General features: G+C 46.9%; 13 protein-coding genes and 1 non-coding gene across 14 annotated transcripts; 7 read left to right on the forward strand and 7 right to left on the reverse strand.

Annotated features, from left to right (window-relative positions):
- Positions 1 to 161: 161 nt before the first annotated feature.
- POJ06DRAFT_266793 (uncharacterized protein) lies at positions 162 to 1529 on the forward strand (the record flags this gene model as incomplete). Its single annotated transcript, XM_056189186.1, has 1 exon — positions 162 to 1529. One exon carries the CDS (start codon positions 162 to 164, stop codon positions 1527 to 1529), a length of 1368 nt encoding a protein of 455 aa, XP_056045636.1.
- Positions 1530 to 1572: 43 nt separating this feature from the next.
- On the reverse strand, positions 1573 to 2893 carry POJ06DRAFT_79106 (putative methyltransferase-domain-containing protein). The gene is made up of 5 exons (XM_056191559.1): positions 2574 to 2893; positions 2448 to 2506; positions 2064 to 2388; positions 1930 to 2000; positions 1573 to 1877 (listed from the first exon to the last, which is right to left on the reverse strand). Exons 1-5 carry the CDS (start codon positions 2748 to 2750, stop codon positions 1616 to 1618), a joined length of 894 nt encoding a protein of 297 aa, XP_056045637.1. The 5' UTR covers positions 2751 to 2893; the 3' UTR covers positions 1573 to 1615.
- A 1-nt stretch (position 2894) lies between these two features.
- POJ06DRAFT_79118 (uncharacterized protein) lies at positions 2895 to 4903 on the forward strand. The gene is made up of 2 exons (XM_056191561.1): positions 2895 to 3200; positions 3258 to 4903. Exons 1-2 carry the CDS (start codon positions 2970 to 2972, stop codon positions 4722 to 4724), a joined length of 1698 nt encoding a protein of 565 aa, XP_056045638.1. The 5' UTR covers positions 2895 to 2969; the 3' UTR covers positions 4725 to 4903.
- POJ06DRAFT_79109 (uncharacterized protein) lies at positions 4903 to 7654 on the reverse strand. Its single transcript, XM_056191560.1, has 4 exons — positions 7340 to 7654; positions 6838 to 7277; positions 5396 to 6789; positions 4903 to 5338 (listed from the first exon to the last, which is right to left on the reverse strand). Exons 1-4 carry the CDS (start codon positions 7481 to 7483, stop codon positions 5082 to 5084), a joined length of 2235 nt encoding a protein of 744 aa, XP_056045639.1. The 5' UTR covers positions 7484 to 7654; the 3' UTR covers positions 4903 to 5081.
- A 310-nt stretch (positions 7655 to 7964) lies between these two features.
- POJ06DRAFT_249039 (uncharacterized protein) lies at positions 7965 to 8592 on the forward strand. Its single transcript, XM_056187112.1, has 2 exons — positions 7965 to 8332; positions 8390 to 8592. The coding sequence occupies exons 1-2, from the start codon at positions 8063 to 8065 to the stop codon at positions 8450 to 8452; spliced, it is 333 nt and encodes a 110-aa protein (XP_056045640.1). The 5' UTR covers positions 7965 to 8062; the 3' UTR covers positions 8453 to 8592.
- Positions 8593 to 10149, reverse strand: POJ06DRAFT_249040 (uncharacterized protein). Its single transcript, XM_056187113.1, has 2 exons — positions 8778 to 10149; positions 8593 to 8725 (listed from the first exon to the last, which is right to left on the reverse strand). Exons 1-2 carry the CDS (start codon positions 9732 to 9734, stop codon positions 8618 to 8620), a joined length of 1065 nt encoding a protein of 354 aa, XP_056045641.1. The 5' UTR covers positions 9735 to 10149; the 3' UTR covers positions 8593 to 8617.
- An 85-nt stretch (positions 10150 to 10234) lies between these two features.
- POJ06DRAFT_249043 (uncharacterized protein) lies at positions 10235 to 11343 on the forward strand. The gene is made up of 2 exons (XM_056187114.1): positions 10235 to 10822; positions 10872 to 11343. The coding sequence occupies exons 1-2, from the start codon at positions 10302 to 10304 to the stop codon at positions 11278 to 11280; spliced, it is 930 nt and encodes a 309-aa protein (XP_056045642.1). The 5' UTR covers positions 10235 to 10301; the 3' UTR covers positions 11281 to 11343.
- Positions 11344 to 11470: 127 nt separating this feature from the next.
- On the forward strand, positions 11471 to 12833 carry POJ06DRAFT_79159 (uncharacterized protein). The gene is made up of 3 exons (XM_056191562.1): positions 11471 to 11819; positions 11881 to 12309; positions 12360 to 12833. Exons 1-3 carry the CDS (start codon positions 11660 to 11662, stop codon positions 12746 to 12748), a joined length of 978 nt encoding a protein of 325 aa, XP_056045643.1. The 5' UTR covers positions 11471 to 11659; the 3' UTR covers positions 12749 to 12833.
- An 84-nt stretch (positions 12834 to 12917) lies between these two features.
- On the reverse strand, positions 12918 to 14282 carry POJ06DRAFT_194292 (CTLH/CRA C-terminal to lish motif domain-containing protein; the record flags this gene model as incomplete). The annotated part of the gene is made up of 4 exons (XM_056184948.1): positions 12918 to 13532; positions 13590 to 13712; positions 13770 to 14186; positions 14244 to 14282. The coding sequence occupies 4 exons, from the start codon at positions 14280 to 14282 to the stop codon at positions 12918 to 12920; spliced, it is 1194 nt and encodes a 397-aa protein (XP_056045644.1).
- Positions 14283 to 14668: 386 nt separating this feature from the next.
- On the forward strand, positions 14669 to 14751 carry POJ06DRAFT_t27. Its single transcript has one exon. It is a non-coding gene; the product is annotated as a tRNA-Gln (tRNA).
- Positions 14752 to 15765: 1014 nt separating this feature from the next.
- On the reverse strand, positions 15766 to 17640 carry POJ06DRAFT_266803 (SecY subunit domain-containing protein; the record flags this gene model as incomplete). Its single annotated transcript, XM_056189187.1, has 8 exons — positions 15766 to 16570; positions 16625 to 16889; positions 16941 to 17019; positions 17071 to 17161; positions 17214 to 17252; positions 17306 to 17376; positions 17505 to 17572; positions 17631 to 17640. The coding sequence occupies 8 exons, from the start codon at positions 17638 to 17640 to the stop codon at positions 15766 to 15768; spliced, it is 1428 nt and encodes a 475-aa protein (XP_056045645.1).
- Positions 17641 to 18208: 568 nt separating this feature from the next.
- POJ06DRAFT_79232 (arginine biosynthesis protein ArgJ) lies at positions 18209 to 19862 on the reverse strand. The gene is made up of 3 exons (XM_056191563.1): positions 18876 to 19862; positions 18482 to 18819; positions 18209 to 18420 (listed from the first exon to the last, which is right to left on the reverse strand). The coding sequence occupies exons 1-3, from the start codon at positions 19845 to 19847 to the stop codon at positions 18387 to 18389; spliced, it is 1344 nt and encodes a 447-aa protein (XP_056045646.1). The 5' UTR covers positions 19848 to 19862; the 3' UTR covers positions 18209 to 18386.
- A 133-nt stretch (positions 19863 to 19995) lies between these two features.
- Positions 19996 to 21455, forward strand: POJ06DRAFT_249056 (origin recognition complex subunit 2-domain-containing protein). Its single transcript, XM_056187115.1, has one exon. The coding sequence runs from the start codon at positions 20047 to 20049 to the stop codon at positions 21355 to 21357; it is 1311 nt and encodes a 436-aa protein (XP_056045647.1). The 5' UTR covers positions 19996 to 20046; the 3' UTR covers positions 21358 to 21455.
- On the reverse strand, positions 21456 to 27330 carry POJ06DRAFT_249057 (uncharacterized protein). The gene is made up of 7 exons (XM_056187116.1): positions 27079 to 27330; positions 26406 to 26895; positions 25925 to 26358; positions 24644 to 25867; positions 24496 to 24591; positions 23625 to 24434; positions 21456 to 23574 (listed from the first exon to the last, which is right to left on the reverse strand). The coding sequence occupies exons 1-7, from the start codon at positions 27144 to 27146 to the stop codon at positions 21708 to 21710; spliced, it is 4989 nt and encodes a 1662-aa protein (XP_056045648.1). The 5' UTR covers positions 27147 to 27330; the 3' UTR covers positions 21456 to 21707.
- Between the last annotated feature and the right edge of the window lie 410 nt (positions 27331 to 27740).

Below are 27740 nucleotides of genomic sequence, written 5' to 3' on the forward strand. Positions count from 1 at the left end.
GGTACCAATATTTCGCAGAACTAGTCGCTTCTGCGAATACTAGGGAACGGTTATGTCAGGTCGTAGTCATCAATAGTTTACTCCCAACTCAGAGCGACGCCTTAGTCGTTTGTTTACGCGAACGCGACAGATGAACTGCGAAACAGAATTCGTAGCTTTCGATGAACTACTTGACAAGTCGTTCCCTCTATGACCCGCGATCCAAGTATCGCGATCGGCAGCGGCGAAAGCAATCTAACACCATTCAATTTCTCCAGCCTACAAACCTCAACCGCCGAAAGACCAGCTCATCCTCCGCACTGCGAACTCCGGATCCTAAGCTCAAGGGTATTACTCTGTGCGATATCGATCCTCGGCGAAAACTTGTGGATCATGTGGTACTGGGGTGTTCAGCAACATACCCATTCTACTTGATATCGCTATATGTCCCGAAAAGTAAATATTCAGTGGATGAATCGTTCTTCTCGAGCTCCATGGACGATCCACGTGAATTGGAAAACAATACAGTGAATGCATCCGGCTTGGCATTTCTGTGGAGAATAAAGCGATCCTCCGGAACGATTGACTATGCTAGTCCGCCGCAACAGCCATTCCCACGCATGGGAGAATGCACGGAGCTCCCCGTCCTAGCAGCATTTTCGGCATGGTCGTTATCGGATAACTCGCTCATCCAAGTACTTCTGCGAAGCGAGGAGATATCACCTGTTAAAACATCTTCCTCGTTCTCCTGGAGGCTCGGAGGCGATCCTGTTGTCAGCTGTCGCAACGTACGCTATGATCGTGAATCAATCGAGTTCAAATGCAGCACATTGGAGCGAGTCATTGTATGCGCTGGAACAGGAGAATTTGACCGTGCGAAGTCCCACGTGAGTTTTGAGTTGTTGGACAAGTTCGGCATAATAGCACTGTCTTTGAATTCCAGGGTTTTCATATATCAGAGGACATACACGCCGGCAGTCAGACCTGTCAACGGAAAGTACTGGCATCCGATTCCCGAATCTGAGATAGAATTTCAGAGCTCCGAGTGCGGGCAACGGTCCACTATTTCGATTGTGGAATTGGATTACTTTGTCAGCGATACGTACCCTCAGCATTTCAAATTCACCAAGAAAGACGACAATGAGTCTACAGCTACCAACTTGAATAGCGTCAACTTTAATGAGTTTGCGACTATGTCGATGAAAGCCGTAGCACATGGGTACGAAGTCGTGTTCGGGGCTTTGGATAGTAGTAATGCTTTATACATAACGTGTGTGCTGCATTTGAATGTACTCAGCAAGAGTATTACCGTGCAGAAACTCTATAGGTCAGATGTTTCACATTTTAGAGGAATGGAGAGGACAGCAATGTATAATGCTCACGATTTATTGAACTTGGCATTGCAAAGTCACAAGTTTCGGCAGCATGTACTATCGAATAGTGCGACCTCTAGTCCAAATGTGAAGAAATTGGAGACGTACAGGAGAAATATGACCAGTGTAAATCAGATTGAATTGTATGAATTGGGTATGGCGTTAAGGAACAGCTAACGGTGTTTATGGTGCGTCTATTACTGGCGTTAATTCATTACGAATCAACGCCCGGTCAAATGTAAACGGTGTGTAATACAACGGATCTACTCGGGATCGTCCAGACGCACAAAACAGGCGACCCATTTATCGCCTTTATTCCGCTCGACTTTCTTTCCTTCCTCTGTGTCCTTTCGCATAATCTTGACACAAGGATCCTCGTCTTCCCATTCTTTTGAGAGTCGTTTGAAGAGCGCATGAGCTTCCAGATGCTTAACCATCCATTGATGTAGGTCGAGAACGTCGGTGATGGTGTATACTATCCCACCTGGGCGGAGAAGAAAAGCATACTCTGACGTAAGTGTGGACCTATTCAAATTTAGCGATCACACTTTGAATAGCGCTATAAATCCTGCCTTACGTCACAATGCGAGCTTTGTGTTTGCGAAGCTTGAAATGGGGATCTGGGAAGCAGAAGAACATCTTCGACAACTATAGCCCAACGATTAGTTTGTCATTTATCCCAGCAATTACTAGGACAAAGCCTCGACATACCTGTCCCTTCTCGAAGAAATTAGGCAAGAATTTCATGGCATTCGCTCGAAGGACTGCAATATTATTATATGTCCCTTGGATCGCATGTTGCTGCCGCAGAGCAATAATCCGGTCCTCGACATAGTGAGTGACCTGCACTCTGATCTCCATTCCCAAGATCAGTTTATCAGGGAATTCGGTCGCCAGTGAAACTAGTAATCCACCGAAGCCACAGCCGACGTCCACAATCTCGACTTTCTTGACTATTTCAGTCGCTGTCCCTGGCTTTGTTGGAATTAGAGCGGGGTAGAGCTTGTGCCAGTCCATATGACCCGGGCTGATAGGGCTGTATGAAAATTTAGTCTGACGTCTCAGAATTACAGTGAGTACCTGGTGAGGGCATACTATTCCAGCAAGTGATCCGAGAACGGGTTCGAATGCGCACGTTGCCTGTAATACTTCTTCTAGATCGCTATATTAATGCCCATTCTTCACTACTCAACCCAGATATTCCGGCTCTAAGCTTAATACCTTTGGAAGCTTTATATTGTCCTGGGATTTATCGTTCCCTTCGAATACAACCGTTTTCAGTTCTTGTCGCCTTTCTTGTTGCGTTTGCCGATAATCTGCGCGTTTGCGCTTGTTACTCGTCGAACCAGGAGTCGAGCTGCCTTCCCGGACTAGCTGCGAATTCTGGTCGTCAGCCATTTTGTATTTGAAAACTGTCTGTATAATATTTGAAATTGATACTGCGGCAGTACTGTTGTCGAGTCGAATTTGAGCTGTCTGATATTGTGCATTTAGGTTCCTACGTGAATCTTGAGCCGCACTAACGAAAATTTTGCCGAAAAATAAAACTTGCGGCGAATGGACACATAAGAGGCGTTAATTTGTATCGGATGCGATCCACAACCTGGGACTGACACCATGGCCACATCTACAATATCGCAGCGCATTGCGGGTGTCGCCAGGTGTGGGTGTCACTCAATTAGAGCCACGATACTGCGGCATGCGCGGACGTTCTATGCGACCCCACATAGCTACACCGAACTGTCCCGTAAGAAGTTGAATATAACGGAACGAAGGCATACACGTACGCCGAGAGGAATTCAGAGTTCTCCAATTCTGCGGGAAGTGCCAGAGAAATATGGAGCAAAGGTATTACATGCAATTGGGTCTGTCGAGCCATATGCACGAGTTACTAACTGTGTATAGCTTGATGCATTTCGACAAGAAGCACGAGTGAATAATTTACAGGCCGTGTGGCCGCTATATAGGGATCTGAAAGCTGCGAATGTGTTTGAGTACAAAGACATTTACAATCTGGTTCACGCACTGCAGCAGTCGATACGATCTTCGAAGCGCGTGACACAGAAGAAGTCACTAGATCGAGGAAATCGCAGGGCAAGGAATAAAGATTTTCAGGGGTTTTCGATGTTACTTAATGAATTAGTGGAAGATATGAAGGCGGGCACGTTACCATACCGAGACAATAACAGTACAATATATGCTCGGATATTGACAATGTACGACGAGATGGACATGCAACGGGATGCGGTCGTTTTATGGAACTGGCTGGTGGAAGACAGGCCATCAGACCTCAAGGGAGGTCTTCCCTATGCCGCAATGATCGAAGTGTACGTCAACGCTCAAGTTAAGAACGAACCCGGCCAGGCTGTGGCCGACGTGCGCCAAAAGAAGTTGCAAGTTTGCGAAATGCTGCTGCAGGAATATCGGCAAAATTGCCAAGACTCTCTCGCTCGCGTGTACGTTTCGATGGTTTATGCACGAAGTATGCTAGGAAATCCCGAGGGAGCTCTTGCGATTTGGGAAGAGTTTAAGAAAAAGGTAGAAAAAGGCGAACTCGGCGGCGGTAGCAGCGGCAGCGTTCACATGGAAGCAATGGAGGTATTATTTTACAAGTACATGATAACGTGTCCATTCGACATGGCACTGGCGACCGGATACTTCCGGGAGGCGCTTAGCAAGGGCATAACATTGCCTGCGAGTTCTGTTTCCAAATTTTTCACCAACGCTGCCGCAGCACGGATGGACCACGCAGCTATTCTTGAGCTGGCGAAGGAATACACCACGTCTCCTGTGTTTGGGAACAACCAGTACCATGCGTTCATGGTCCGTTGCATTGAGAACTTTTTCGAGGTATATCCCCTCGCAACTCCTGAGACTGTAGAAAAGTTGTACGAATTGATACAACTGCTCTACAATCAGGCTCTGAAATACCAGTTCCACATTGCCGCATTCAACACAATAATCGGCAAGCTGTCTACCGTGTGGAACAGAGTCGACATTGTCGACGCGGTGGTCCAAGGCATTGGCGCCGCTAAGATTGCGCCGAGCATCGTGACATATCGAATCCTAATTACTGTCTACTCCTCCGTCGGAGAGCTAGAGAAGGTACGAACATATTGGCTGAAATTAGTGGATCTACAAAAGCAGTATGACGATCCGGACAGGTCTAATTGGACTACCAACTTCCATCATTTGATAAGAGCCACGACGATGACAGGCGATTGGCAGTTTTTGTATGCTGAAAGTGCGTCATTGGCGGAGTTTGCTACAGATGCAGTTTTGGTGGAGATCATGAAGATTGACAATATTCGAAACAAGCGGACAGAAATTTCGCCAGCATCTACAGAGACGGATGAGAACGTGTGCGCATAGACTATATGGTGTTACTTGGCGGAACTCGTTATTGTACGGCGGGATGTGTATATACAGTTACAGTAACATTACCGCGTATAGTACGTCAAGACGCAGTACAGAAAATCTACAGAGAACAGCGAGTTGTGTCGTCTAACGCGACATGATATTAAAACAATCGGTTACGATTTGCTCAGGAAGCTATAAGCGACCTAAACCAATTAAAATTATAACCAATCCCAATACCAATCCATCCCAAAGCTGAACATGAAGCATTAAACATCGCAACCGCCTCGTTATTCAAGTAAGGAGTTAAAAAGGACAAATACTAATAATACAATCCAATTCGAATTACTTGTATACATAAATCACATATGCTTAACTCGCTGTCTTGTTCTCCTCAAGTGACAATCCCTTTAAACTATCTAAATTGAAAGTAGCGTCTGCCTGTTCGCTAGTATCAGACTCCTTGGAGACTGAAAGATCGGGAGTCGATACCGATGAGACTGAATCACTGCTAGCTCCCGCCAGATTCATTCGAAGCTCTTCTGCTCTTGCTTCCATTGCAAGTGCATTCAACTCCCGAGCTTTGCTAAGGGACACAGTTGGCGTGGTACATGACGATATGACGGGTACTAAATCCATTAGAGATATGAATGTGGAGCAAAAGCGAACAAAAAAATAACACCTACCGCTGTCGTCACGGTCAATTGTTGCCTTCATCAAAGCATTCATCCATCCACGCATATCTTCTCGGTTATCGACCGCAAAATAATGCACCCTTGGGGCTGTGAATGTAACGCCTTTTCGAGACCCAGGGGCCGGTGGCACTAACTTGAAACAATACCGACCGTATCCGGTGGACGCGGCATATAGCGCGACCAACTTGTCTTCATTAGCTTTGATTGGCACTACTCGATGTGCGGTGATATCAATAAGTCCCCTCTCTTTGCGATCAGCACCCGACGCAAAATAGGATAATCTCATTCCATGAAGAACAAAAAATCGAGTCTTCCACGCTCCGACACCGCTTCCACCGCGCTTAGACATCCACCCAGAATACTCCCCACTGGCAGCAGACTGATCCGGACTAATCGTCTGCCTTCCTTCTGTGAACGCTGAAGTATTCTGCTTAGTCAGTTTCTTCGGCTTGAATGACGCAGATGAGACCGACCGCGGCGTGCTAGTGTTCGAAACAGGGGCAGTCTCGGATCGTCCAAAATACTGAGCCGTCGATGTCCCATTTAGTGGCTCAGTGATTCTTCTTTTTGGTGATATCTGTCCTTGGACAGTGCTATCTCCTGTACGACCTTTTAACTTAATTGAGTCAAGCTGTTCTTCCCCTGCTCGATTAACGTCTGAAGGAGTAGATGATACTATATTGGGCGCCGCCATCAGTGAGTGCCGTGGAGGAATTTCCGTCTGTGCAATGGCGGGACTTGTGTAGGCACTAGAAATCGGAGAGTCAAATGCATTATCGGTAACTCCAGATAGTGCGCTGGAATTTCGATAATTCTGGAGCGACTCTCGTTCGTGTTCTGAAATCGGCACATCGATACTCTTTGTCCTGGGCTGATACTGGGAACTCGACCTCGATTCGTCGTAGGAGCTCTGCGAAACCGTACTGGTGGATCGATGGGTCTTCATTGCAGCAATGCTATCCAATACTGGCGACTGAAGTCCTTCTTGATTGTCAGGTATAGAGCCAACCATATCCTGAGCGTCTTCTTCACGTCGGTAACTGATTGCTACAGGTGACTCTGGAGATGTAGGTGCTAGACCTGGAACCGATCCCAATGGCGACGTTGCGGACGATGAAGGTAGTGGCGGAGACTGTGCCAAATTGGGAGACTGAGGGAGCTGCCAGTTGCGATCAAAGGATGGCATGCCTGACTTGTGACGACTGTCCTGAGGAATGTCTAACGAGCGGGATCGCTGTCGATTGTGCGCAGGAACCCGAACGGAGAGCCGTGATCTATTATCTGGATCTAAGGGTTGTACAGACTGATGCTTATACTGAGTAGCTTGTCCGTAAGACGCCGCTCTGACGTCTGTTTGTGGGGCAGATTCAGCAGATTTTCGTAACCTTCAATCGTTCAGTAAACACCAGCGGTCAAGAGAGCAGGACACGTACTTTTCGATAACCTTATTCAGCTCGAATCGAGTTCCGAAACTTGTTATATCCAACTCTTTTAGAAGTGATAGCTCCAGTTCCAACAAGATCGTGCCAGTGATCTTATGTTCCACGAACTTGGCACAGACGTCGGGTTCAAAGCCTTCCTGCGACAAATATTGTGATACTTCAAGAGACGTCCATAGTAGCACGTTTGACGTTGTGGTTGCATTACCATTGATTGGCGGTGGACCCAAACCAGAAAGCGCATGCTCAATATCATTGAATGCCTCGTATATGGACGCGTGTTTTTGGGACACAGAAGTGCCATCATCGTCGGCAGTCGGTGGTGAAGCCGCCTGCTCCTGACTGGCCCTCACGTTGATGTATTCTGACGAAGATGTAACGGCAGTATATACATACGGAAATAGTCCTGTGCGGTCTGTGACGAGATTTCGTCCCTAAAGCGAATAAAGTCGTCAGAAGGGCTCAACGAATCTTCTTGGATGCGAAGCTGACATACCATGTACCAACCATCGCTGAAGCCGTCGTCAGTTTCGAGTACCTCGATGCGGTCGCCCTTTCTAAGAGTGAGTTCGTCGACAGTTCGTCTGTTGAAGTCGTGGACAGCCACGAGGAATCTGGGCCCCTCAAACGGCTTGTCCATGTTGAGCGTTCGATTGAGGCGAGCACGTCACGCCGCACAGATGAGATGCCAAACTTAGCGAGCACACGACGATGACAAATAGAACAGAGTTAGGAGAAGATTTCAACTGCAGCGCAATCAGGCAACAGAGTGAATGGACGGCAACTGCTGAGGATGGGAAACAAAGCAAACGAGTTAGAAAGCGTAGGCAGCAGCAACAATGAACATTTGGGGATAAGAATAGATTATTCTGGTGTCCTCTGTACGGCCCGCTAGACGCGGCGCATACAAATGGTATAGCCAGCGCCATCGTGTAAGCGCAGGTGTGCGCCGCAGAAGCCTTGTCGTCCGTAGAGCTCCCTGTGCATTGCACCCCATTATAATGCCTAACTGAAACAAACTGCTGAAGGGCGCATTCCGCGTTTGATGCTTGGCGCACTGAATTTGGCTCAAAGCACGTGACTGTGTCGACCTCACGACACGACAAAGGTTGTGTCGCCTCAGTCTTGTCGTTCGACGTTTTCACGATTTCTTCCGGCTCCATCCTACAGCCGACCCATCACCGCTGCGATCCTCACAACGCGACTGCTGATAGCCTTCATGGTCATGAAAATTCCAACCCCGGGATGTTTTGTAAACACCAGGATTATTCGAGATAACTTCAAGCGGCACATGGCTGCCGAGGCCGAAGCCGAGCGAAAAGCACTGAAGTACATTGCCTACAACATGACCGTTCCCGTGCGAGCGCGGATCCAAGCCCAACTCAAATTGGCCACAATGCCAAACTACACCAGGATGAATCAGCCTAAGAACCGATGCGTCGTTAGCGGTAGAGGTCGTGCTGTTCTGAGCGATTTTAAAATGTCAAGGGTGAGTATTGAGTATTGAGTCGGGTGACGTTGCGAATGAAGTTCTGACAAATGCCAGCACCAATTTAGGATGGCGGCGCAGAATGGAGAGCTTCCTGGTGTGAAGCGTGCTACTTGGTAGTGGACTAAGACTTGGTTCGACTACGGTGTTGTATAGATCACGACGGCATATTTAGGATCCTGGGTATATTTTTTGTCATGTATTCGCGGTTAATTGTACATATATACTTCCATGTGGCATCTACTTTTGAGAGTAACTAATGTCTTCATACTTCTCTGTCATGTCCTATAGTCGGTGGCCGATGACCCATTGAACCTCATTCTTCGCCGGATCCGGACTAATTCTCGATGCCTGCAACGCGGCTTCCTTCGCATCCTCCTCTCGGCCAAAATGCTACTAAAGTTTAGATGCCAGTTATGCAAAGCGTGTTGGAATTTAATCGTACCTTGTAAATCTTGGCCAAGTTTTGCATGGCGATTCTGGCTACCTCCACCGAGGCGTTGTCTCTCATGTAGAACAGAACCGCTTCGTTGTAGGCCATCTGTGTCCATTCCAGTGCCTCGTGCCTTAATCCTAGCGCCCATAATGTCTCTGATACGTAGTATTTCAACCTCGCCTCGTCGGCCAGCTGGGGGTTATAATGAGGATACTTGTCGTTGTTTGCTAAATGCGACTCTTTCTTTTCTGCGATTAATCTCACCAACGACAAAAATATTCTCAATGCCCTTGCGCTCTGGTGGTCTTGAACGTATATGAGGGCCAGCTCGGTCGCAGCATCGACAAATACGTCAGTGGGGCTAGAGTCGATCCTGGCAACTGCAAGATCATCGATTACCTTTAACCCATTCTCTCCAGTTTGGACATCGAACGTCGAAAGAATTGGCTTTTCACATGCCGCAATCACGGCCAGTTTCCGAAATCTCTCAGCTTCCTTCAGGTCTCCCTTATCCGTGTATAGCTGTGCAATACCGGAATAGGCCAACGACACGTGCTTGTCCAATCCACCGTATATATCCAGGCTCTTTTGATACAGATCAAGCGCCTTCGTGTCCTGGTTCAAAGTCACTAAGTTGTCGGCACATCTAGTGAACAGGTATGCCACTGCCGAAACCCATTGATCGCTTTTTCCGGTGAATTTCATCGGTGGACAATCTAACACATTATTCTGGCTGACGTCAATGCCTTCCGACTTCAATATTTCTACAAGTAGCGATTTATATCCCTTCAGGACATCCTCAATTTTGCTCCCATGTTTTTCTGAATATAAAAGAATTCTGTATTCCTTCCGCCATGATGATGGCCAATCCGCCGGTGACTCGTCAATCCTCTCGCCCTCGACCGCCGTCACAGCTTGTGGAATAAACACTGCACTAACTGTAACTATAATGGCCGCCAAAAGCATTGCGGACGTAATTTTGTATCCTAGTTCAACGTAAGCCTCTAGATCCACCTGACCCTAACTGACGTCGGACTGACCTGCCATGACGTTCGGCGACACAATGATCCCATTGTACTTATAGCCTCTGTGGATGGCTATTTGCGCCACTGGCAGTCTGTATCTACACACAGTTTCCGGATCAGTTCTGGGCCTGTATGCGGCGAACCGTCTGGTCGCGCGGGCAGCACGAAGCACTGTCGTTGTGGAACGCAGCATTTGCCATTCGGTTGGGGTCTATGCACAATTGTAAGATCCGTGGATGGCCTGTAGCTTTCCGGGAGGTAATGGTTACAAGGATACGGGTGTCGGATCTGGTAGTGGCGGAATCATGTGCGGGGGAGACTGTGAATGTTGATACATCGATGCGATTGAACTAGTTTGGTGATGGCGTCGGCGTCGGCGCGTGGCGGAACCCAAAAACCAACGCTACATTTCTGCATGCGTCCCACTTAGTCGCGAACGGCGACTGCTAAAGATCAATTTTTCGTTCCGACCATCTCCAACTCTCTGTTCACACGACAACCGGTCTAAATGGCACCTCCGGGACCTACTCCAATTGCACGGATACCGCGGTTCAGGGCCCATGCGCCCGTCTCTATCCATCCGCCAACATCACACTCTGCGCCGGTCGAAGTCGCTCTCGAGCAAACCCGACAAATTTCCGCGGAACAGTCAGCTCCCTCAACACCTCTCAGTGATACTATTAGCGACGGAGTCGATGAAGCACGAGTATTATCAGCCACGCCGTCGCCTCCGCCGGGGCGGGGCACACACCGTGGACGGCGAGAGCGGTCTCTTTCGCCTGAGGACAGCGAAGAGAGAGTGATCGATGCGGAGAAGATTACTATGGCGGAATTGTGCCGGGATATACACATTGGCCGTAAAAGCAAAGTGTACGATAAAATCCTGGAATTTAGGCAGGCAGAGAAAGAACGGAAGCGGAATGCAGTACATGAGACCGAGGAGGAGCGACAAAAACGGTTAAAGCGGGAAGAGACCGAGGAAAAAGAGCGGAAGAAAAACGCTGCCACTTTAATGGAAAGGGGCATTGGGTAGGTCATATCTTACTTGGCTGGATTTACGCTTTCTGACTTGATTTAGTGATGCGGCCGTTGATGGACCTAAGCTGCGTGTTGTTGGTGGCAAGATTATTGTCGACGAGGAGTCACTGCAAGTTGATCGCCACGAGCGGGATGCTCGCGCTGAGGCTCGGCCGGAAGACATTGAAACTGCAGACGAGTACAAGAGACGAGTAAATAGTGCGTCTTGGTCCCGGCGAGAACGGGTCGAAAGATGGAACGTTGCGGAGACCATGAGGTTTTATGACGCGCTGTCGATGTGGGGTACCGATTTTGGGTTAATTGCTCAAATGTTTGGGGGCCGAAGTAGGCGTCAGATTAAGAATAAATTTAACTCGGAAGAGAGGAAGAATCCGACTCGAGTCCATATGGCATTGAATAGAAGATTACCGGTTGATGAACAATTTCTAAAAAGCGAGAAGAGTCAATAATTTTGGAGTGGTTCGGATTTATATTACTAGGAGTGGTGGCGCTATGTAGTTGTGTACAATAGATATTATGTTTCCATGACTTCATGACTGGCATGAGAATGCTATTGCCTAGATGATTGCTAGATCTTGCGTCGTTGTTGCCCAAGGACATTCTGATATTCCACACTGCTGCCCCGGTATATTACTATCATTCTGCGACCGGGATATATTTGATATGTTGTATATTTGTGGAATGGAAGTATCGGCGTAAATGCTTGGACGACAAATTTAAGGGCGTGGTGAATGGACTCTTCCGTTCACCTTCATCTAACCAATATCAGCCGACGACTCCAGCACATACACCGGGTGTCTGAATGCATACCACTAATTGACCGAGAACATGAAACCGAAATCAAAGAAAATTCGAAATCAAAGAGGTAGGCCACTACCAATCATAGCAACGAACATGGGCAAGGAACGTGGGGGCGGCGGCCCCTCGTACTCTAACAAATTATTAAAATTTTACGACGACTCCGATGACATCCTACTTGTCGGCGAAGGTACTTTAATGCCTATTACCACCATAGTGATCATGCAAACCGTATGCTAACTGGAGAGCAGGCGACTTCTCGTTCACAAAAGCTCTACTTCTACCACCGCATTCATGCTCACCCGACCGGATTACCGCGACCGTGTTCGACTCACGAGACGACCTGCGCGAGAAATACCCAGATACCGCCGAGACAAATATTGTGTTTTTGGAAGAATACACATTATCAGAGAACCCAGCCAAACGCAACAACGACAAGAGCGAGGGCGAAGAGGACTACCCGGACATCGACGAAGAGCAGGAACAATATAACGCTGATGCTGCAACCGATGGACACAGCGACGTACCCAAGAAGGTAAAACTTTTGTTCAAAGTCGACGCAACGGCCCTTGCAAAGACAAAGTATCTCCGAAAGCGAAAATTTGACTGCTGTGTCTTTAATTTTCCACATACTGGAAGCGGTATCACGGATCAAGACCGCAATATTCTGAAGAATCAAGGTATTAGGGCCAATTTACTCATTGTGTTCTGTATTTTAATAATTAACTAGAGCTTCTTGCCGGATTTTTCAAATCAGTGATATCGATTCTAGACCCCAGAGGAACTGTTGTTGTGACATTGTTCGACGGACCTCCGTATTCGCTTTGGAACCTCAAAGAGTTAGCCAAAGCAGCTGGATTCGAGACTGTTCGTAGCGGAAAGTTTGTCTGGGACCATTACGAAGGCTATAAGCATAGAAAAACATCGGGAATAGGCGAAACGACAAAAAAATCGCAAGAGCGAGACGCGAGGTTATACATCTTTAGGTTAATCGATTCTGCCAATAAGGACAATGCACCTCCTGCTAACCTGAAGCGAAAGCAGGGACGAAACAGAAAAGATGCCAAAAGAGCAAAACGAAGGAAAGACGAGAGCTCAGATAGTGCTGACGATGACTAATTGTTATACATTGTGTTTCTAGTGTGCAGATCAGGTCATTGCCGAACATGTACAAACCGTCTCTATCTCACATACCACAATTGCCCCCAAAACACAAACGCCTGACTTTGCCAACAACCTGCAACAAGTGGATAATATCTAACCCAAAATAAAATGTACATCGACCCTCTTAACTGGGGAAGACTCTTCGAATAGCAGACTCGTCCCATTCATCTCCAGTCGTCGGGTCTCTCACCTTGCCCTCGGGTAGGCCCGCCTTTTCGGAGAATTGCAGGAGAGTGTGTCGCCCATAAATACGACCGTTAGGCAACATTACTGGATCCGGTTCTACTGAACTACGCACATGATGAGCATAAGGTAACGGTTTAGACAATTCGTTCAACTCCGGCGAGCAGATCGGACAGAGTGAAGAGTTGTAGTTACTGACGAATGATATCGGATGAGTACCGGTCTTGCAAGATGGAGTCTTCAGTGCCGATAGACCTGCTGACAATGAGATCTGCAGCAATGACGGCATGGATAGCCCATGAAGCGTGTGATGCGTCGCCACAAATGAGTCCGCAAGTTGATTCCAGCGCTCTTGCGAATACAAGTCCTTGTAAGGATTGTCGTCGTCATCTGAGGCCGGGAATACAAGCAGTGCCGATGATCGGAGAATAGCATCTAAATTGGTATCCGCGTTGGGAACCAAATACTTCTGAGAGTATGCAATGGCTTCGAGGGATCGACCGTGCCGTACGTACTCGATATACTGCTGCAGTCTGACGTCAAACTCCAGGCCGTTCTATATCCTGTTAGCCGGGCGATGGTTTTCATTTGCAACAGTACGTCAATGATATACCTTAGCCTTCTTGAGATAACTCTTGTTATCTTGACACCAGGCGAGACATTCTGCCGTGCTTCCGTTTCGTAGACTCTCCTCGATTTTCTTACATTGCATCAAGATATCTACATCAACAAGATCCTAGTTCCAGGCTCATTAGTTCCTATTCGTCGGAGGCATGTCCACCAAAATACTTACTCGAATACTTTCGTTTGCTTCAATCAAAGCTTCCGCACTCTCGGAATAACCATTTCGAAGTAGATTGTCCACCAGCAGACGGTGCAATCTCACACGGTTCCAACGCTCATACTCTTTATCATCCACACACTTGATCTTGTACAGATCCTGTAAATGATTCAACCTCGCCTTCGACTTTGCCATAAGCGCGTTCTCTTCATCTCTGAGTCCCTCCAATTTGCGTTTTAATCCTTGAAGCCGTCCAATCATAGCGTCGACTTGCTTTACCGATTCTTCGGGTCTCGTTCCGTTCATGCCACTACTTAACACCTCTGTTGCAGCACCGCTTATGTAGTTCACATCTCGCTCAATGAACTTTTGAGATGACTTGAAATTCTGCCTCATAAGTTGCTGTGGAAGCCGCAATAAGGCTTGCTCCTATTGCGCGTTAGGTGGGATGACCAGGTTCAGACTGATTGTTCTTTTAGTACTAACCAGCAAGATATAATTTTCGGGATTGAAGTCCTTCGACATAATGCATATACAAACTTAACGTAATAGATTCTGCTGTAGGGCTATGTCAATTACTCCTTTCCACTGATCGGTGGACGGGTAGTACTGATTAATCAGACGATTGATCCTCAGACAGGCCGGACTACGCGCTTCCCCGCGAAACCGTGCGGATATGCAGCACAATGCGTACACTCAAATGTAGCCACAACCCGACACTGGCATTCAGAATGCAATTATGCTAACTTTGCTGTAGTGTAACACTAACTATATTTAATTCATGTATTAAATTTTCTTTTGGTTGAAAAGATAATGAACTGCGCCATATATTGAAATACCCTAGCCCTCTTCAGGGTTAGGGTTTGCAAAGCTGATGCCATGATTTGGAGGGGCGTGCTGAATCTAACAAAGGTTCTGTAGTGTAGTCGGTTATCACAGCGGATTCTGATAGAAGGTTTTTCCGCTAACCCCGGTTCGAATCCGGGCAGGACCTTGTGCATTATATTTTGCTTCTCATATTTTTCGTAATTTCGCGGCTACCGCCCTTTTTTTTTTGTTTGAAACCAATGTATTTTACAAGCTATTGGCGAAAAACGTTTTATTAGTTATTATAACGTAATTAATTATTATAACGTAACGTATGGGGAAACCGGTCATATGGTGAACCCGGTCACAAAATTCCCAACTACTACTTTGCGAACTCTATAACGTATAACATGGACTATGAAGAAATATCTAAAAGGCTATTCGGGCCTTAGAAAAGAATGAATTGAATGCCCTGCTTCACCAACTCGGCGATATGCGAAGCGAAGGACAGCTGGTCGAAAGTCAGAATGCTGAACTAACGATTCTACGGAAGGAGCTTCAAGAGCGTAGGAAGTTGCTTCAGACCCGTAAGGAACGAACCAAGGGTAAGAGGGTCAAATTGGCGAATTTGTGTTTAGTACAGAGGAAGTGTAGAAAATCTTTCGCGAGGCGGAGAAGAACCCTACCGAAAAACGACCGCGTGGGCGGCCACGTAAGCCCCCAATCGAAGAAGTAATTAAAATAGGAGGAAGAAGTGAAGAATAGTTCGAGCGAGTCGGTGTTGGATTTGGTTAATTGTTGGCGCGTAGGACAAGGTCAAAGTTAGGAGTTTGAATTTAGTGACCGGGTTCCCCATATGACAGGTTCCCCATACACTAACTAACGAATTAGTTAACTAATTATTCAACGATTTTCCAGCTTGCGCTCAACCTATATTTAAAACTCAAATGGCTTTTAATACATATTTCTTTTAATTGCGTGTTAATTTTTCAGCAATTTTCCACGTTGCACTGAATCTCTAACTATATTTTAAAATTCAAATGACTTTTCATAAGTTAGTTATATATTTCGGGTCACATTTTGAGTACAATGCTTGGTCGTCATACTATTTTATACATACACTCCCTGGTTGAAGCAGCTCTACAATCACACACTTGCTGCTCGTATTCGGTACCCCATCGACATTCGCGTCACTTAGATATTACATCAGATCACCCATTCCCTGCATTACGCCACCCTCTTTAGCAGCGATTTCGAAGTATCCATAGATGGTGGTAACCGCCAAAAGAATAGCAGTACCACTTCCGAGAGTTCCCAATAAGTCAGAAGTAACCGAGAGCGCCCCAATGCATGCGCCACCGAAAGCGGCAGCAGTGGGGATAATTTTCTTAAGCTCCTTGTACATGGACGCTTCACGATGACCTGCCATGACCAAGCCCTGGTCCTTGAGCTGCTTAGCAACGTCTCTTGGGCTAGAGCCGGAAATTTCGATCCAGGTCTTGGAAAAGACTGCACAAGCCGTGAGGATAAATGCGACATATATGACAGTTTTGATCGGATCAACAAGAGCCTCCGCGACGTTCAACGGCGGTTGCATGTAGTAAGCCAGACCGGAAACGGCATGAAGCTGAGCTGAGCCCGAAGTGGCCTCCCAAGTGCCAAGAAGACGAACCAAGAAGTTATCCGGAAATCTGTTGAACAATATCTGACTGATGATAAAAATGTTCGAGGTAAGAGCAGACTGCAACATAATGGGAAGATTGCTGGTGTAGAACAATCGAACAGGGTAGGTTCCGTATGGTCCCCTCGCTCTGTTTGACTTGACAGGGATCTCTACTCTGAAGCCTTGAAGGTAGATAACAACGAGAAAAACAAAAACTGTGGACAACAACTGCATCATGTTGGGAAGATTCTGTCTGTAGAAAGCCTCCTTCAGAGCCCGTCTCTTATCCTTACGAGTGAATAGGAGGTGTACCATACCCACTACGGCGCCCTCGAACTCAGTGCTGTAGCATATTAGCAACTAGGAATATTTGCCTCACCTCAAAGCCATGACTTACCCTCGGCCAGTGTTAACAGTGGTAGGTGAGAAAGCCTTCCAGACAATCTGCTCACAAATGTTTGTGGCGATGAAGAGAGAGATGCCGGAGCCAAGACCATATCCCTTCTGCAACAATTCGTCGAGTAGAATAACCACAACGCCGGCAAGAACAAGCTGGAGTATCAACAGCAAGCAGACGCCAGCACCGAGATCTTTGGGAGGACCATACATGCCAGTGAGGACGTAAACAGTGGCCTGTCCAACAGAGAGAATGATTGCAAGCACTATGAAATAGTTAGGATTGAATCCACATATACGTCAAATATTGGACTCACGCTTCTGAGCAGTCTGGTAAAGTTCACGGTCGCTCTTAAGATCTAAATTGACATCGATGATATGGGTCCCACCGAGAAGCTGAGATACTGTGAGAACCCAATCTTTTTACATTCCACAATAGAAACATACCTGGAAAACCATTCCAGAGGAGATAATTGGCGAAATTCCAAGCTCCATTAGTGTTCCACGATTACTCGCTAACATCATTCGCAACCAGAAACTAATTGACGTTAGCCACTGGTTCATTATTGTCCCTTCTGTTGTCAACTTACAGTGGATCAGAGCTATCTGACGAAACGATTCCGTATAATCTGATCCTTGTCAGCCAATTGCGCCTCAATTAAGATTATTCACAAATGCATACGGAATCTCGCTCATGACCAGGAAAATGAGCAGTGTAACGCCAGTCCACATGATTCGTTGGTCGAAAGGGACCTGGAAAAGAACCCATTAGTACCCATTAACGAGCTACCGACTCAACGAAAATATGATGATGGCGCCAAAGAACGGAGATTGATTGCCCACGCGCATATATTCCATCAAAGAAAAGCAAATGCGCGTACCTTTCGCTCCGGAGCCGCAACCTCAGGGAGGATGGGCAAGAACGGCTTCACGAGGTCGAGGAATCGTACTGAAACGACAAGTTAGCGGCCATACAAGTCAACTGTCTCACGCAAATTGTTGCATACAGCCACTCATATCTATAACAGTACTAATATGGTAACTCTCAAACCGAGGTAAGGCGAAGGATTGAAGCCGAAATCAATACTAGTCTGACTGTGTTGCGATATATGGTTCTCTCGAGTTCAAGTGTAGACTGGGTCACGGCAATTTCGAAGCGATGTGACTGCGCGCAAGGGTACATCCAAAATTGCGCGTAGAGCCACGCCAAATTGGAGGTACCCACGTCTGAAAAGGACACACATACAAAATGATAGTGGGGTCCACTCAGAACTAGTTAACCATCAGACCAGTTGTACACACCATCTAATACTTGATTGGAAAATGATTTTGTATCATATCATCTCAGCTCACGTATTTATGCATGGACAGGAAACTGTTCAATATACCATCTGTGGCATCGCGTGACTAGAGAAGCGGATATATATATATAACATAGGTAGTTATATATTTAAACTTATACAGTAGAACCCCGTTAGTACGATGTAATGTTTACAGCTACCACGTATCGGCTTAGCGGGGCACTAAACTTGTTTTAGGAAGGCAATCGTTATAATAAACTGATTTTTCACCAAACTTTTAGAATTACGGCACCGGATTTTATCGCTATATCCGGGATCGAGTATCGCTATAGCGTGGTTTGACTGAATGACATGCATGCTAGTAGAAATTATAGCGATCATTGCTTGCACAATTACAATCATAATCTACATAGATCGTGTCATCTTCGTTGTCATAGGGGATTCCTGCATTCGAGAGACGCCTCATGATCTATAGTCGCCATTAATGGTAACATACCTAGCAAGACATTAGCAACACCACTCTACCCTGATCGTAACAAAAAAGCGCCGGAACTTACTCATGCGAGAGATCGCAAGTCCAAAAACGCGCACTCTGTCCACCGCCAGTTCCCAGCTGGACGTGAATAATGAGATCCTCACTAGATAGGATCTGACTAGCCCGCTCCTCGTCCACGTTTTCCGGCTCTCCGTTAACCAACAATTTGAGTTCCTCTGACCCATCTGCTGGTACAAAAGAAACGCTGGTTTTCAGAGGATTGACAGGGACGTCAGAATATCCAATAGCGCACGTAATTCGGCCCCAGTTGGCGTCCTCTCCGTATAGTGCCGTTTTGACTAGCGACGATGTCGCAATCGTCGATGCAACCTTCTTTGCATCCTCAAAACTTTCAGCGTCCTATCATGCTCGCGTTAGCTAGCCCCATCTGCGGACACACTACGCGTAATACATGCCTCAACATTAATAGTAACAAACTTGGTCGCACCCTCGCCATCGCGAACGACAAGCTGTGCTAGGCTCTCTGAGAAGCTTGTAATCTCAGATTTCAATATTTCGTAGCCATCAGTGCCGATCTCAATGAGATCACCGCCGGCCGCTCCATTTGCGAGCGCCGCGATAGTATCATTTGTTGACATATCTCCATCGACCGAGATCGAGTTGAAGCTGCGCTCGACGGCGTACGTCAAGATTGAACTCAAGGCATTTGGAGCAACGGGCGCATCAGTCGCAAACATTCCTAGAAGGGTAGCCATATTCGGATGAATCATACCAGCGCCTTTTGCAAGACCAGCCACACGATACGATTTTCCATTCACTGTAAACTCTTTTGAGATCAATTTCGGGAAAGTGTCTGTTGTACATATCGCCTTGGCAGCATTCATCCAGGCTTCATGACTCTTTCCACCAGTTGCAACCCCATTCGGCACACCATTAACGATCTTGTCAATTGGAAGATTCTGTCCGATAACACCAGTCGACATAACCAGGGCTTTACCCTCGTTCGATTGCGACCCAGTGCCCAATACAGACCGATCCAGAGCAGCGCTCATAGACCACGCATCTTCCATGCCGCGTTGACCTGTAACAGCATTTGCACACCCACTGTTGGCTACAATACCTGTAATACCATATCCAGATGTATTCTTCAGAATTCTTTGCGAAACTTGGACCGGCGCTGCCTTGAACGCATTCTGCGTAAAAACCGCCGCCGCAGAACACGGTTTCTCTGAGAAAATCAAAGCGAGATCAAATGCGGTTGGGTCTTTCTTGACACCGACATGAGTTCCGCTAACAATGAATCCTTCGGGATAGGTCCCAGAAGTTGCAATGAATCTGGTCTTATCAGGCACTTTCCGCTTGATACTGTATTGCCGAACGGGAGATATTACTGCCCGAAAGCTTTCCAAAATTGATTTCCGAGCCATTTTTAAAGTCCACCGATAAATGCCAACTGGGAATGAAAAATGATTCACCGAGAAGCTAAACAAGAAGCCCTAACCCACTAAATCACGTGATCAATATTTAACGTTTGGATGCCAGGGGTAATTTGATGATGGAGAATTATGTCGACGTCCACATAGAGATAGCCATAGATCCTGGAAAGTCCATTCACGGTGGCCGTAAATGGTCTCACGAACGGTCACCCCTGGAACGAGTGGGAATGGAAGTGACGAGGAGGACGATGGGCCCCAAGTCACGGCCGACCTGAGCGATCAAGAGCCGTATAGTGATAGTGAACAATTAGGGACGGCTACTAAGAGGCAAAAAACAGACCATATTGCCGAAAAGTCGCCTGTGAAAGCGCAAGGCCATGGGAATACTCCAATTATAGTCTTGGACGGCTCGGACGGATATTTTGATCAGCATCTAACCAAGCCGGTGCTCTCGACCAACTCGATTTCAAATCTTCCACTTCTGACTTCCCAGGAATATATTACATACGTTCAAGAGGCCGAAAAATACTACAAATCAAACCGAGAAGCGCTTGTCGAACTGCACGAGACATTATTCGCGCAATGGGCATTCGAACTGTCGCAAGGATTCAATCTTGTTCTCTACGGGCTCGGATCGAAGAGGGAACTTGCCCTGTCATTTGCACGAGAATACCTCGACGACGTTAACGTACTGGTTATCAACGGGTATAATCCGTCAACAACTATACGAGAGGTGGTTGCGAGTTCGGCTGCGATCTTACTGGACGATCCTAACGTCAAAGTTCCAAAAGCAATCCCAGATATCTTATCGCTTATTTTTACATCGCAGGAACTGAAGCCATTCCCTTACGACACTTACAAACCGAAATTAGTCCTTTTGATACACAATATCGATGGAGAAGCATTTCGGAACGACAGAAGTCAGTCAGCCTTGTCTAGATTAGCCACGCATAATCAAGTAAGCGTGTTCGCGACCGTTGACCACATCAACACGCCGATTTTATGGGATTCTGCAAAATTATCCTCTTTCAAGTTCATTTGGCACGATGCGACGACATTTGCATCGTATACCGCTGAGACGTCATTCTCCGACCCGCTAATGTTGGGAGGTGGTACTGGACGAAATGTAAACCGTGGGAACAGCGGACGAGGACATGGCGGTATTCGTTATGTTCTGGAAAGCCTGACGTCGAATGCCAGAGGTCTCTACCGTGTTTTGATTTCACATCAGCTACAATCTATTGAAGACGACTTCGGCCAAACGCAAGAGAGCAGGAACGACTCGTCACGCTTTGGTATGGAGTTCAAGACGCTTTACCAACGATGCTCTGAGGAATTCATCGTCACTAATGAACTGAACTTCCGGACAATGCTGACTGAGTTTTACGAGCACGAGATGCTGAACTCAACGAAAGATTTGGTTGGGACAGAAGTCATATATGCTCCATATGATAAAGAGGTCTTAGAGAGATTGCTGGAGGATGATATTTTGAACGAATAGTGTGACCAATACCTGACTGATATGCTCAAGAACTTGTAAGATACGTTGGTTGGATAGCTTTTACAGTAAACCATGTACTTAATTACATACAAATTTTATGAACAAGCTTGTAGAACGCAAACACTCGGAAAAGCAAAACCTGTACAATTTAACGAGCCAATTTTGATACAAAAAAGTATAAGTTTGCAGACAAATGACCATTGCGATAAGAACATATGCAAGAGATTTCTGTACGACCAAATTTCATACAAAATAAACCAAAAACCGAACCATTCAGTATACGCTAGTTAAAAGCCGATTATATGCCACAACTAATAAATACAAAGAATGTAGAGCCTCCTTCTAACAATTTACGAGAAATCAGCCAAAGGAGCCTCCCGCGCTGCCTGCTCGGTGAACGCCGCCGAGGCCAGCTCTTCCAGCTGCTCCAGCTCACCACTGTTAGCGCACATGCTTCTGAAGATTGAGTCTGGCTTCTGCAGAAGAGTATGAGGCTTGTCGTATTCCTTCACCATGCCTGCATCCAAAACTAAGATTCTATCGTAATCAATTATAGACCGCAGACGATGAGCAATGGTGATGATTGTAGTGTCCGCAAATTCTTCACGGATAGTTTCCTGAATTTGAGCATCGGTGTTATAGTCGATGGAAGCAGTAGCCTCATCCAAAAGAATCACTTTTGGTGATCGTAGTAGTGATCGGGCGAGACACATGAGCTGCCTCTGACCCTGTGACAAATTGCCACCGCCTTCGGTAACAGGGCTTTCCAAATCGTAGAACGGAACGATGCGTCTCTTATGACGCTCAGTCACACTAAGGTTGCTGTCGTCACCGATCGGAATCTCGTCGATGAGATGCACGCGCAGAAGTGAACGGTAAACCTCTTCATCTGAGTAATTGCCAAACGGATCCAAGTTAGAACGTACGGTACCAGTGAACAGGGTTGGGTCTTGCGGAATAATTGTGATAGACGATCGCAAATCTTTTAGACCAATCTTCGAGATATCAATGCCATCGATAACAATTCTTCCCGTCTCGGCTTCCAAGAATCGGAAGAACGCGGAAGCGATTGTAGACTTTCCTGCACCGGTTCGTCCTACAATTCCGATCTTGTGCGTGGGTTTGACATCGAATGTGACGCCCTTGATAACCTTTGGCAAACCTGGTGCATATCTCAACGACAAGTCGTCCACTGTGATGGCACCCTTGTTGGGCCATCCGGAGGGTGGTCGACTGTCCGGAATGATCTCCGGAGGCTCTTCCTCAATGTAGAGATATTCATCAATACGCTCGACCGAGTTCATGTTCATCTCATTCATAGCGTATAGCCAGACGAACCAGAGTAAGGCATCCGTGAAAGTAACCGCATACGTCATTGACAAACCAGCCAAACCACTATCAATTTTTCCAACAGAGAGGACAACGAAGATACCTGTAACGAAGGAGACGAGACTGCCGACCACGTCGACACGGAAACTCATCCATCGATTGCACGCCCACACCGACCAGAACGGCCGATTGTTATTGTCAATGCGTTCCTCGTTCTCACGAAGGAATCGGTCCTCATATCCGTATGCCCGAATCGTGGTGACACCGACCAGAGTCTCGCCGAAGTGCTGGTAAATTGGACTGCGAGTAACTGCCTCCATACGCTTCAATTCTCGCGACGCACTCAAGAAAAACGTGACAACCCCGTAGAACATCAAGCAAATAACAATGGCCGCGATCAAGAAAGTCGGAATAATGAATGTCACGATAACGATAATGATAGCAATGGCCAACATAGCGTGTCCCAAACTCACGAATACAGGAGCGATTTCTTGGTCGGTAATTTCCATATCCTTGGAGAATCTGTTCATGATTCGGCCGACAGGAGTAGCATCGAAGAAGCGCAGTTTTGATCTCATAACTCGGTGCAGCAAGCTTTCAAACAAATCCTTGGAAGCCGAAAGACTGCCAATGAAAACAACGCCTTCGCGCAGAAAACACATGACGAGATAACCAATCGTAAATAAACCATAGACAGCAAGGTAGTAGTAAATCGATCGTCCGGAGGCCTGAGCAATAACTTCTGACCGAGCAGCAACGGCTTGATCTTTGAAGGACATCACTCCGGCAACACCAGCGGAGAACAAGGCACTAACAGGCGCGTTGATATTATCAGTGAAAGACGTTGTGACACCCTCGACATCTTGCAAGTCCGACATACCAGCAGCCCTGGAACGAGTCAGAATCAATTGCAAGAGAAAATATGGCTGGCAACTCACCAAGATCGAATCCACCAAGATTGGCCAACGATGAGATACTCGAAGATACCGAAAGCAATTGCAGTCTTCATCCAAAATCCGACCCCGCCAAGAGCCTTCAAGTAAACTAGATAAACGCTCCACCGCACAGTACCTGTCTGCTGAGTCTCCGCCAAAACTAACTTGTACTTCTTCTTGTCAGCCTTTCCGGGTGGGGCGTTAGCTGTTCCATTGGTAGCTTCGACGGCAGCTACTTCGGCTTCGGCTTCTTCAGCGGCATGGACAGCAGCAGCAATATCAACCTGCTTCTGCAAATTTGCCACGGAAGTCGTACGAGAGATACTTCGCGAAGCAGCCTTCGACGCGGATGTCTTGATCAGCTCGTCGTCGCCAAAGAGACCAGAGCTAACAATCTCCTCAGCACTTCCCTGTTGAACAATCGCGCCCTTGTCTATGTAAATTACATGACTAGCGCCAGAAAGGGTAAGAGCGACATTGTGGGAAACGAGGATAACCGTTCGTCCGAACATCATGGGACCCATGATACAGTTCTCGTAGATCCAAACGGCAGTGTGCGAATCCACAGCGCTGAGACAGTCATCAAGAAGAAGGTGGCGAGCGGGAGAATACAACGCGCGAGCAAGAGAAATTCTCTGCTTCTGGCCACCAGACAAAGCAATACCTCGTTCACCGACTTCAGTCTGATCTCCGCCTTCAAGGATTTCGAAATCGCGCTTGAGACCGCAAGCCTCCACAGCCGCCTTATAGCGGCTTTCGTCATATTCATTACCAAAAAGAATGTTATTCTTAACAGTGTCATTGAGGAGCCAACTGCATAAACTGTGTTAGAATGTCCTCGTCAATATGATACACGAACAAGAATAGCACATACGCTTGCTGGGCACAGTAGGCTACTGACTCGGATAATCCAGTCTCGTGATCAATCTCGGCCTCTTCTCCGAAAACTCGAGCTCCCGGAAGCAAGACGCTTCAATCGAGTGTTAGAATAATTCGTGCCATGACAGTTAACGCAAACTTACTTTCCGCTCAAGAGCTTCATTTCACCCAAAAGAGCCATAAGCAATGACGTCTTTCCGGCACCGGTAGGGCCAACGATTAAGTTAAGAGCACCGATCTTGAAGTCGATGTTGATATTTTCAAGCTTGAATTCACGAGCAGACGTGCCGCTTCCCCAAGTAAGAGTGGCGTTCTCAAATCCCATATATGGAGAGTTCGGAGTACGCTTCGCATTTCGTAGTTGTTCGTACTTCTCGGTCTCACCCTCGGCCAAGAATTCTTGGATACGCTCAACAGAGGTTTTGGACTGAAGCATGTTCGTGAAGATTTCGGCGAGCTGGTCAAGTGGAATTCTCATCAAGTTGAACAAGGCAAGAGAACTGAAAGCAATAGGAGTAGTCAAGGTCTGACCAGCAACAACTGTGTAGAATCCAAATGTAACGAAAGTGATTATCGTTGGTGCGCCATACCAAATGATAGACGACGCCGCCCAGATGAGAAATCGTCTGGCAAGCATCCGAAGCTCGTCGGCACGTGCTTCATTGACCATATCGTAGAAGCGTGATTCCCAAGCGAAGAACTTGATGATCTTGATGCTGTTCAAAACCTCATTCGTCTTGTGGACACGACGATCGGTTGTTTTCATGAGATCGGTCTGACAAATACCAAAGATTTTTGAGACGTACCAATGGATTGGAAGCATCGACAGCATAGTGATAGCTCCAGCAATGGCACTGGGTCCCAACGTTTGATAAAGAAGTACGAGTGAGAGAACAATCATAACGAATCCGCCAACCAAGAAATGCAAGTACGCACAGACCTCACCCACCTTGAAAGCGTCAACAGCCATCAAATTGATAATACCACCGATATCAGTCTCTTCCTTCTTTTCGTCTTCGCTACCGTCAGTCTTTTCGGTATGAGCAGCACCAGCTTTTCGCTTCAATGCCTTCGAGTACAATTCGCCAATGATAATAGCTCTGATTCGAATGCAAATCTGTCGACCATTCCAAAGGGCCTGACCGTTACCCATGGCATTCAGAAAAGAACTGCTAATGAGGAAGAAGATATAAAGCCAGGCAACATTGCGCGGAGTCAATTCCGGCTCTTCGACGTATTCTAAAATAACTCGGACGACAATACTAGGCACGAACGCAAAGAAGGAATGGAAAACCGACCACGAGATACCAAGAGTAAGCTGCCATTTGAAGTAGCGGAGGAGACCAACCACGAAGGACGCATTTCTCCTATAAGGAAAGAGTTACACCGGATGTTTGATAAGAATAGACGTAAGATGCACCTACATTTCCTTTCGGAAGGCCTTCAATATCTTGCCAGATCGGTCCTCTTCCTTGAGGTCCCAAACATCATCAATGGTCAAAATCTTGAAGTAGCCCTTCCAGACAATAGCATTGGCCCAGCTAAACGACAGCAGTGAAGCAATTCCCGCAAGAGGTTCCAAGTTGGGATCATAGCCGTGTCGCGATTCAATGTATATCGGCTTGCTCGTTGGGTTCATGCACAAACCGATGATTAACAGGCAAGATGTAAGAACGAAGTCAACTGCCGCAGAGTAGTCGATGATCCAATTATAAGGATGGATAATCGCCGATCTAACCGAAATGACTGCCGACATCCAAGCGAATATATAGATGAAGAGGATATGTGCCCATATGAAAGATGGAATGAACACCGATGACTTTGACAGTCTCAAATTAGCGAGAAAGATCGTATAACACTGCATATGTTAGCATTCCAATATCCTTCCGGCAAGGTAGTGCTTACCCAGAAGAGCGTTCCAATCAACGCACGCAAACCATAGTGCTCCCAGTCCTCTCTTGCGGGGGCATACCATATCAAACTGGCGATAGCGATAAGGTGTAGCGCCACTTCAGAGAAGAGGAGCACTTCTTCCGTAGCAATGCGAATTCTTCCGCCCCTCGGATTGACAATTGTCACCTTATAATCATCTGCCTCGATGGTCTCGTTGTTCAACGGGTGAGGATGCTGGGTCCCATATTCTTCATAGTCATGACGACTAGGATCGGCCGTAGCCAATCTGTAAATCTGGTAGTCATCCGCGTCTTCGTCATCTTCGAGCAAAGCAGCTTCAGGGCCATCGTCGGTGCCATGAAACGGGTTGTGACGCTCGTCGTCGTCCAACGAAATGTACCCATTACGATTGGAACGTGTCCACCATTTTTTTATCGTGTCCGAGAAAAGGAGACCCGCCGAGAGACCGACAGCAACAAGAGGAAATAACACCCGCAAGTATCTATATCAGTGCAGGATCGGTTAGCCGACATACACCTGTACATGAAATGTGCATGATTATGCAACTTGCACAGCCAGCGTAATGTAGTACAAAATACGGACAGGATCCCCATATTTAAACTAATCCAGACCGCAGACGACATTGCTTATCGCAATCAATGAAATGGCGCAGAATTCCACTTACTTTTGCCTGAAGCACAGGTTGAGGTCGTCCACTTCCCAGATGGGAGATGGGCATTCTAGAGCGTCCATATTCGACGACCACGCAATGCTGAAAGAATGCGAATACAATGGCCGTCTTCGAACGACGTGAAGGAGTGACAATCAGAGAGCAGAGTCCAAACCGCTTTCTGAATAAGAAGACCGAGGAAATTTGCAAAGCCCTTGACTCTGACTCAGGTTGAACCCGGATGAGCTGGACTTGGCTTTGTAGTTGGGAGTTGGGTTGCGATTAGGTACGATCATGGCTACAGCGGGACATTCCTGGCAGGTCAGGCCTTTGCGACAATGTTGATAACACAACCCCACTGACCCGGCCCATAGGTCGCTAGTCCTTCCTTGTTCCTGTTCCCCGCTTGGTCATATTTTGCTATCTACACCAGACGACGCAGATAGAAGACTCAGAGTCTCCATATTCTCAACCATGTTCTTGTAAGAAATCTGTCAGTTAATTTGGATGCTTGAATGCAGGTCTTTTGTTACGCCCCGTCCGACCCAGCGTGAGTAGAAAGGTTATGTCATTCTCTGCACCAATCGCGGTGGCTACTTCCGAAACGCCGCTAGAGCGGCGTACCTGTTATCTCGAGCCGCTCGCGATGCATTGCTGCTCCTGCTCAGGTACCCAAC

The sequence above is a fragment of the Lipomyces tetrasporus genome, assembly GCF_029532465.1.
Source record: "Lipomyces tetrasporus strain NRRL Y-64009 chromosome Unknown POJ06scaffold_3, whole genome shotgun sequence".
NCBI classification, from domain to species: Eukaryota; Fungi; Ascomycota; class Lipomycetes; order Lipomycetales; family Lipomycetaceae; genus Lipomyces; species Lipomyces tetrasporus.

Bases quoted from the DNA above. Each gene is read 5' to 3' on its own strand.
- POJ06DRAFT_79106 (XM_056191559.1), bottom strand. From the start codon at position 2,750: ATGGCTGACGACCAGAATTCGCAGCTAGTCCGGGAAGGCAGCTCGACT. The intron at 2,389-2,447 runs GTATGCCCTCAC...ATTTTCATACAG, and splicing joins TCGGATCACTTGCTGGAATA to CCCTATCAGCCCGGGTCATA. The intron at 2,001-2,063 runs GTATGTCGAGGC...GTTGGGCTATAG, and splicing joins ATTTCTTCGAGAAGGGACAG to TTGTCGAAGATGTTCTTCTG.
- POJ06DRAFT_79118 (XM_056191561.1), top strand. From the start codon at position 2,970: ATGGCCACATCTACAATATCGCAGCGCATTGCGGGTGTCGCCAGGTGT. The intron at 3,201-3,257 runs GTATTACATGCA...AACTGTGTATAG, and splicing joins CAGAGAAATATGGAGCAAAG to CTTGATGCATTTCGACAAGA.
- POJ06DRAFT_79109 (XM_056191560.1), bottom strand. From the start codon at position 7,483: ATGGACAAGCCGTTTGAGGGGCCCAGATTCCTCGTGGCTGTCCACGAC. The intron at 6,790-6,837 runs GTACGTGTCCTG...GAACGATTGAAG, and splicing joins CTGAATAAGGTTATCGAAAA to GTTACGAAAATCTGCTGAAT. The intron at 5,339-5,395 runs GTAGGTGTTATT...TAATGGATTTAG, and splicing joins AATTGACCGTGACGACAGCG to TACCCGTCATATCGTCATGT.
- POJ06DRAFT_249039 (XM_056187112.1), top strand. From the start codon at position 8,063: ATGGTCATGAAAATTCCAACCCCGGGATGTTTTGTAAACACCAGGATT. The intron at 8,333-8,389 runs GTGAGTATTGAG...GACAAATGCCAG, and splicing joins GCGATTTTAAAATGTCAAGG to CACCAATTTAGGATGGCGGC.
- POJ06DRAFT_249040 (XM_056187113.1), bottom strand. From the start codon at position 9,734: ATGCTTTTGGCGGCCATTATAGTTACAGTTAGTGCAGTGTTTATTCCA. The intron at 8,726-8,777 runs GTACGATTAAAT...AAACTTTAGTAG, and splicing joins ACTTGGCCAAGATTTACAAG to CATTTTGGCCGAGAGGAGGA.
- POJ06DRAFT_249043 (XM_056187114.1), top strand. From the start codon at position 10,302: ATGGCACCTCCGGGACCTACTCCAATTGCACGGATACCGCGGTTCAGG. The intron at 10,823-10,871 runs GTAGGTCATATC...GACTTGATTTAG, and splicing joins TTAATGGAAAGGGGCATTGG to TGATGCGGCCGTTGATGGAC.
- POJ06DRAFT_79159 (XM_056191562.1), top strand. From the start codon at position 11,660: ATGAAACCGAAATCAAAGAAAATTCGAAATCAAAGAGGTAGGCCACTA. The intron at 11,820-11,880 runs GTACTTTAATGC...ACTGGAGAGCAG, and splicing joins CATCCTACTTGTCGGCGAAG to GCGACTTCTCGTTCACAAAA. The intron at 12,310-12,359 runs GTATTAGGGCCA...ATAATTAACTAG, and splicing joins CAATATTCTGAAGAATCAAG to AGCTTCTTGCCGGATTTTTC.
- POJ06DRAFT_79232 (XM_056191563.1), bottom strand. From the start codon at position 19,847: ATGGCTCGGAAATCAATTTTGGAAAGCTTTCGGGCAGTAATATCTCCC. The intron at 18,820-18,875 runs GCATGTATTACG...CGAGCATGATAG, and splicing joins TTGTTACTATTAATGTTGAG to GACGCTGAAAGTTTTGAGGA. The intron at 18,421-18,481 runs GTAAGTTCCGGC...ATGTCTTGCTAG, and splicing joins ACTTGCGATCTCTCGCATGA to GTATGTTACCATTAATGGCG.
- POJ06DRAFT_249056 (XM_056187115.1), top strand. From the start codon at position 20,047: ATGGTCTCACGAACGGTCACCCCTGGAACGAGTGGGAATGGAAGTGAC.
- POJ06DRAFT_249057 (XM_056187116.1), bottom strand. From the start codon at position 27,146: ATGGACGCTCTAGAATGCCCATCTCCCATCTGGGAAGTGGACGACCTC. The intron at 24,592-24,643 runs GTAAGTTTGCGT...ACTCGATTGAAG, and splicing joins ATGAAGCTCTTGAGCGGAAA to CGTCTTGCTTCCGGGAGCTC. The intron at 24,435-24,495 runs GTATGTGCTATT...CAGTTTATGCAG, and splicing joins GCCTACTGTGCCCAGCAAGC to TTGGCTCCTCAATGACACTG.